Source organism: Miniopterus natalensis, chromosome 1, assembly GCF_054644295.1.
Source record: "Miniopterus natalensis isolate mMinNat1 chromosome 1, mMinNat1.hap1, whole genome shotgun sequence".
Classification (NCBI taxonomy): domain Eukaryota; kingdom Metazoa; phylum Chordata; class Mammalia; order Chiroptera; family Miniopteridae; genus Miniopterus; species Miniopterus natalensis.
In genome coordinates, this window is record NC_142081.1 from 56703355 (window position 1) to 56711025 (window position 7671).

General features: G+C 47.3%; 1 protein-coding gene across 1 annotated transcript in view; it reads left to right on the top strand.

Moving 5' to 3' along the window:
* The window catches only part of SPG11 (SPG11 vesicle trafficking associated, spatacsin), an 82534-nt gene that overhangs the window by 71716 nt on the left and 3147 nt on the right, over nucleotides 1–7671 (top strand). The window contains exons 31-35 of the mRNA XM_016211390.2: nucleotides 171–310; nucleotides 1140–1338; nucleotides 1698–1835; nucleotides 5499–5632; nucleotides 6260–6367. Of these exons, the coding sequence (XP_016066876.2) occupies nucleotides 171–310; nucleotides 1140–1338; nucleotides 1698–1835; nucleotides 5499–5632; nucleotides 6260–6367 (719 nt within the window). The remainder of the gene's footprint in view (nucleotides 1–170; nucleotides 311–1139; nucleotides 1339–1697; nucleotides 1836–5498; nucleotides 5633–6259; nucleotides 6368–7671) is intronic.

The window sequence follows — 7671 nt, forward strand, 5'->3', positions numbered from 1 at the left end:
AATGAAAGAAGTTTAAGTGGTCCCAGACCCAGGGGGGACTCGTGGGGGTATAGTGCAGGAAGCTATGGGCAGAGAGGCAGACTCATAGAGGACTGGGGAGAGGCTTTATCTTTCCAGCTTAACACTCCCTCCTGCCCCCCCCCCCCCCTTCAACGTGTATTTGCTTCCAGCTTCAAGTTTGGATAGTCAGTCATTTGTGATGCTGCCCTCCAATGATGAAGTGGTGACTAATCTGGAAACTCTGACAAGCAAATGCCTCCATGGGAAGAACTACTGCCGGCGGGTCCTGTGTCTGTATGAACTTTCCAAGGTAGGTGGGGCCTTCATAGGAAGCTCCCTCTTGGAGGGAGGGAAGTGGGAAAGTGGAGGTAGATTTTGGACATTGCCAAGTCTGCCCATTAGATGATAACCATGACCTGGGAATAGAGCTCTTGTCAGGATATTGGCCCCTGTAAATCCATCTCTTGGGAATGATGGGGAGGATGCCAGGCCAATGCCACGCAGCTTAGCCAACCAGAAGTTAGGACCAGACATTTCACTTCCCTAGGCCCCTAGTTCTTCATCTATAAGTGACTTGACCACAAGGGTCCCTTCTAACCCTAATATCTTAGGTTCTTCCTGAGGATTGTTTGGAGCTTTCCATGTGGAGGAGAGCCCAAAATAAGTTTTAGAATAAAATAAAATGGATTATGATGACACTAAAGTTAGGAGCCACAGCAGCCAGGAACTGTTTGTGGCTTTGTGCTCACCGAAGGAGAAACACAGTGGACTGTAAGTGAAGTGGAAGAGCACGAGGGAAATAAAGCGGAGCACTAATGCCATTTGCTTTGGATAAAGTTCAGAGACTTCTTTGGAAATTGAGGGTTTTGCTGCCACTGTGGGAACAACACAGAAGGGACTCTTGCCTTTTATCCAACTTTCTCACATTTTATAACATTTCACGAAATAAGTCACCCGATACTTTCTGAAGACAAGCCTTTCTCTTCCTTGGTTCAGCTCTTGAAAGGGCTAGAATACAGTGCTTTCTTCTTTTAAACACTCAGGGTGAGTGACTTAGTTTGTCCACGTCGGAATTCAGAAAGGGCTAGCTTGTTCCTGGCTCCTAACAACAGCTTTGACTGACTTTGTCTTCCTCTCAGGAGTTGGGCTGTTCCTACACAGATGTTGCCGTCCAGGATGGTGAGGCCATACTTCGAGCAATCTTGGCCTCTCAGCAACCCGACCGATGCAGGCGAGCCCAAGCCTTCATCAGCACCCAGGGCCTTGAGCCAGACAGGGTGGCAGACCTTGTGGCTGAAGAGGTGACCCGGGAGCTGCTGTCCCCATCAGAGGGAGCAGGTACCTTGCCCTCCAGGCCTCCTCAGCCTTTCAGACAACTTTCACAAGTACCTGGTGTTAAGGATTTGGATCTTACGCTCTGCGTCCTGCATACTGCCCTCTCAAGTTGCCAGGCCACATTGCATTTATTTTGTTGTTGCTTTCTGTTCGTTGCTTTACGATTATGCTTAGCCCTGCCTTTCTCTGAGCTAATGAACTCCTGCTGTTCTGTCAGATGACCACTAGGCCAAGAGGAGAGCTGTACTGGGAGCTCCTTCAGCATTATTTCCTGGTGCCCAGTCCTGGGCAGCATGGGGCTCTTATCTTTCTCTCAACTCTCAAGGTAAAAGCAGTGCCTTTCTCCACATCTTTCTGTTCAGGGCCTACGCAGATGGTCACCCCAGCAGAGGAAAGCCAGACATTTCTTCAGTTGACCACTTTGTGTCAAGACCGCACCTTGGTAGGCATGAAGTTATTGGAAAAGATTTCCTCCGTTCCCCATGGGGAATTGTCTTGCAGTAAGTTCTTGGCCATTTTCTTAAATGTTTTGGGCCCAACCAGTTCTTCAAGAAGTGTTCCAGAGTTAGTCTTTCCAAAACTCAATTTGGATCCTTCTTGTTCTGGATCCCTACTTCTCCAGCATAGTTTATAAGTTCTTGGTAGAAAGCCATAATAAGTTCATTGAAGAAAGTTTAGAAAATGTGTATGGAAAAGCAGCCCCAAATTTAAAATCATACAAAAGGTAACCTTTTAACATTTGGCACATTTATCTTATTTTACTCTTAAATTACCTTACAAAGTGGATATTATTGTCCCCATTTTAGAAGAAAACTGAAGCTTAGAGAAGTTGATTAATTTATTAAATGGCAGAACTGGTATTTGAGCCCAGTCTGTGTGATTTAAAAGCCCGCTCACTTTCCACAATGTCTGGTTCCCTCTGATCTTTTTCTATGCAAATCAATAGGTTTTTATTTTTTTTAAATGTCATTATATTGTGCATATTGCTTATAATTAATTTATGAATATGCTGTCATTAACATCTTTCCATGACATTGAACATTCTCCTATATCATTTTGTTTTTTTATCTTCACCTGAGGATATTTTTTCCATTGCTTTTCAGGGGGGAGTGGGCATCAATGTAAGAGAGACATGTCGATTGGTTGCCTCCTGCATAGGCCCTGACCAGGGCCAGGGATCGAGCCTGCAACCAAGGTACGTGCCCTTGGCCGGAATTGAACCCAGGACCCTTCAGTCCACGGGCCAATGCTCTAACCACTGAGCCAAATGGCTAGGGCTCCTATATCATTTTTAATGCTTACACAGTATTTCTCTTATATGTAATTAAAAATACATATACTCTATTGTATACTCTATTGTGGGACTTTTACATTGTTTCCAATTTTCTGCTGTTTTAATACACTGACAAACATCCTTATAGGCAAATCTATGTGTACATCCATGATTATTTCCCTCAGATAAACTCCTGATTCAAGAGTATTCCTATTTTGCTCAGGAATGCTCAGTTTGGCTCAGTGGCTAGCACGTCAGCCTGCAGATGGAAGGGTCCCAGGTTTGATTCCAGTCAAGGACACATACATCGATTGCAGGCTCGATCCCCAGCCCTGTTCGGAGCATGTGCAGGAGGCAACCAATTGATGTATCTCTCACATCGATGTCTGTCTGTCTGTCCCTCTCTCTCTTCCCCTTCCACTCTCTCTGAAAAGCAATGGAAGAAATATCCTCAGGTGAGGAATAAAAAATTAAATAAAAATAAATAAATTTTAAAAACAAAAAGAGGCCCAGCCGGGTGTGGCTCAGCGGTTGAGCATTGACCTGGGATCCAGGCGATCAGGGTTCGATTCCCAGTCAGGGCACATGCCCGGGTTGTGGGCTCAATCAGTGGTTCTCTCATCATTGATGTTTCTCTCTCTCTCTCTCCCTCTCCTTTCCTCTCTCTGAAATCAATAAAGATATTAAAAAAAAAAAAATTCAAACAAAAAAACCCAAAAAGAGTATGCCCATTTTTAAAGCATATGGAGACCCAACTTTTACTTCAGAATAAAAAGTTCACTTATTCCCACTTAAGCAGACTGGGAGGGTAGCATTTCCTGGGACCCATTCCACTTTGTAAATTTGATAGACCCAAAAAAGTCATTTTAATGATGTTTAGTGGACAAATAAGTGGAAAATTTTAAGTTGAACAGTTTTCTTTTAAAAATAGCTTTCTGTATTTCTTCTCAGTCTAGTTCAACAGTATTTGAACCAACTGTGTGCCAGGTACTCTAAAAGCCAGGGATGTGGTACACAGTAAAGCAGTAAGTCCCTGGGTCCCAGGAGAGGGGTGTGATACAGTAACAGCCAGACTGATGGGGTCAAGAAAAGTTTTTGGGCCCGGACGGCATGGCTCAGTGGTTGAGCATCAACCTGTGATCCAGGCAATTGTGATTTGATTCCCGGTCAGGGCACTGCCCAGGTTGCGGGCTTTATCCCCAGTGGGGAGTGTGCAGGAGGCAGCCGATCAATGACTCTCTCATCATTGATGTTTCTCTTTCCCTCTCCCTTCCTCTTTCTGAAATCAATAAAGATAATTTTAATTTTAAAAACAATTTTTAAAGATAAAGGGGGGAAAAAAAGGTTTTCAGAGGAAATGTTCAAACCAAGGCCTGAAGGATTAGAAATCAAGGTTGCTCAGTATTCAGTAGGTTTGGGGAGGGCTCTGTAGGTATCAAGGCCCAGAAGGCACAGCATGTATTAAGGCTGGGAACCCTCTCTCTACAACATTGCAAACATTTTTCCTAGTTTCCTTTTAATTCATTTACAGTGATCGTGTGTAATAGTTTTAAATTTGTATGTAGTCAAATCTTTCATTAATCCAGAAAGCCATGAGAAGTACAGAACATTGCCCTGGCCAGTGTGGCTCAGGTGGTTGAAGTATCATCCTGTACACCAAAGGTGGCAGGTTTGATTCCCAGTCAGGACACATACCCAGGTTGCAGCTTCAACCCTTGGTTGGCGTGCATGTGGGAGACAACCAATATCTATCTATCTTTCTCTTCCTCTCTCTCTCTCCCCCCCTCCCCTCCTTCCCTCCCCTCTCCCCCTCCCCTCCTTCCCTCCCCTCTCCCCCTCCCCTCCTTCCCTCCCCTCTCCCCCTCCCCTCCTTCCCTCCCCTCTCCCCCTCCCCTCCTTCCCTCCCCTCTCCCCCTCCCCTCCTTCCCTCCCCTCCTTCCCTCCCCTCCTTCCCTCCCCTCTCTCCCTCCCCTCTCCCCCTCCCCTCTCCCCCTCCCCTCCTTCCCTCCCCCCTCCTTCCCTCCCCCCTTCCCTCCCCCCTCCTTCCCTCCCCCCTCCTTCCCTCCCCCCTCTCTCCCTCCCCTCTCCCCCTCCCCTCCTCCCCCCTCCTTCCCTCCCCTCTCCCCCTCCCCTCTCCCCCTCCCCTCCTCCCCCCTCCTTCCCTCCCCTCCTCCCCCCTCCTTCCCTCCCCTCCCCTCCTCCCCCCTCCTCCTCTCCCCTCCCCTCCTCCCCCCTCCTCCTCTCCCCTCCCCTCCTCCCCCCTCCTTCCCTCCCCTCCCCTCCTCCCCCCTCCTTCCCCTCCTCCCCCCTCCTTCCCTCCCCTCCCCTCCTCCCCCTCCTTCCCTCCCCTCCCCTCCTCCCCCCTCCTTCCCTCCCCTCCCCTCCTCCCCCCTCCTTCCCTCCCCTCCTCCCCCCTCCTTCCCTCCCCTCCTCCCCCCTCCTTCCCTCCCCTCCTCCCCCCTCCTCCCCTCCCCTCTCCCCTCCTCTTCCCCCTCCCCTCTCGTCTCCCCTCCCTTCCCGCTTTCTAAAAATCAAATTTTAAAAAAATGCAGACCATCACGTGACAATTACAGAGACTGCCCTTCGGGTTCATGCTGGTGTGTACTCCGTCAGTTTGTCTCCAGAGAGGCTCTCCATCATTAGAAGTCAAGGATTCCTTGTTTTCATGTGGAGGCTCAAAAGGTCACTATGCAATCACTACATGACTGTCTTTGAGGAGAGATTGTGGTATCACTGAGAGAAGAATTTAGACATCGTCAGGGGGCTATCCCAGAGCTGGAGCTGGTGAGGTCAGGGATTTCAGAGGACTGGTGAGAGAGCCTTCTCCCATCTGTAGACAGTGGGTGACCAGAGTTCACAGCCCTATCTGACCAGTGTCTCACCTAACCAGCCACAGAGCTGCTGATTCTGGCCCACCACTGCTTCACGCTGACGTGCCACATGGAGGGCATCATTCGAGTTCTGCAGGCTGCTCGGCTGCTCACAGACAACCACTTGGCCCCCAACGAGGAGTATGGGCTTGTGGTAAGTAAGCCCCTCATCCCCACCTTCCATCCTAAGGAAACCTTTGAGAGAGCTGATAGGCTCCAGGTTATGAGTTGTCAGAATTAGATTGCTCCAAAGGAGAAATCGAGAGGATCCCTACAACGCTCCAGGGCTGCCATCCCCTTTACCAGGGCAGTTTGCTTTCCCAGAAGGCGAAGACAGCTGTATTTTCCCCCCAAACAAGGTTCAAACCACCTCTTATCTCTGCATTGAAATGAGCTGACAACTCAAGCCTCCTGTACCTCACCAAATACTCCAGGCTTGAAATTGACCCAATTGGCTGAACAAGCCATTGGGCACTGCAGTAAGGAGTGGTAAGAAGGGGAAGAATGTCCACCCAGGAGGGTGGCACTTCAGCACTTGATAGTCACTTTTAGAGACAACAGAGGAGGGAACAGCAAGTGATGTCCCAATGAATAGCGTTTCTGAATCCCCCAGAAGTGGCCCTTGGTTGGGTACATGGGAGAGGGAGCTAAGCAAGGCAGCCTGGCCGTTTGCCCTTCTACCCCTGGAGCTTGGCATCTGCAAGCAACCTGGATAAGGACAGTGGTCTGGCTCAGAGGACTCTTAGGTGATGCTGATGGAAGCTGCCTTCTCCCTTTTCAGGTGCGTCTTCTCACTGGCATTGGGAGGTACAATGAGATGACATACATATTTGAATTGCTGCATAAAAAACATTACTTCGAAGTGCTGATGAGGAAGAAGTTGGATCCGGTAGGTGTACGGTATTTTGAGCTCCAGAATGACATGTGCTAGTGACTTTCAGTAGTCTCAGACTTTCTCAGGAATAATCCCAATCTTAGTAGACTCCTGGAATATGGGGGGAGGGAATTAAGGACCTCCCTAGGATATATACAAGTACATAACAAGTATCGTAAGATTGCAGAGTTCAGACCAGGTAGTGAATATGTTAACAGATGCTTAGTGAAGAAAATAAGTTTGTGCATGTCCACCTCAGCTGTCACCTGCCTCTACTATCCTAATGTCTGCTCTGACGGGCAAAATCCTTTCCTGAGAGCCATGCGGAAAGGGATTGACCAACTCAAAAGGCTGTGTTTGTGGCCTAATTTTACAGTGGAGAGTTTTCAGGGGACCATGAAAAAGTGTTGCTGAGAGCTAGTAGGAAGTGAATGCCAAGGCCTGGGCCTGGAAAGCTCTAGAGCTATTTATGAGGAAGGCTGCTTGGAAGCAAAGGCCTTTGGGCTCTGGGAGCTTGTCTGTCCTCAGCATGTTTATGTGACACTCAGCATGTTACAGAGCCTGTTTTCAAGTTACTCATATGGCTGATTCATTGCTTCATCCCATTTCACCTCTGGATTTAAAAACCACAGTACACTTTTGGCTTCTGGGAACTTGGGCTGAGTCAAGCAGGATTAAGAGACAAAGCAGAAAAACTCGCATCAATGGTGAGCTAGTTTCAGGACAGACCAATCTAGTCATCAGGAGAGGAACAAGTCCTGGACACCTTTAGGATCCCCCAGAGGGTATTTAAATTGTTTTTGAGGCATTTTTGTTTCTGCATTTAAATATTATTTTAATAACTTTCTTATTACAAAAGTAATGCATATTCAACGTTAAGACACTTGGAAAACAGAACACAGAAAAAAGCCCTGTGTCTACCATCTGGAGACAGCCACTGCTAACATTTTGGTATAGGCCCTTCCTTTGCATACATACCCACAAACACATATGCACATTTAATATTTTTGCAAAACCTTTATCATGCTGTCCAAATATGAAATAGCCTGCCTTTCTCACTTGATAAACATGTCATGAATATTTCCCAAATTGACATCAGTTTTAATGGCTACATGGTATTTTCTTAGCCCTTATTTTGAACATCTGCATTATTTCTAATTGTTTGCCATTAAATATCTTTGTTACATCCATCTTAGCACTTCTCTCTGCTTATTTCTTTAGGGATAGATCTCGAAATGGAGTTGTTAGAATAACACGTGTACATTTTTAAGGCTTCTTGCTTCTGACAGGTTTTACTGTTCACTCCCAACAGCAAAGAG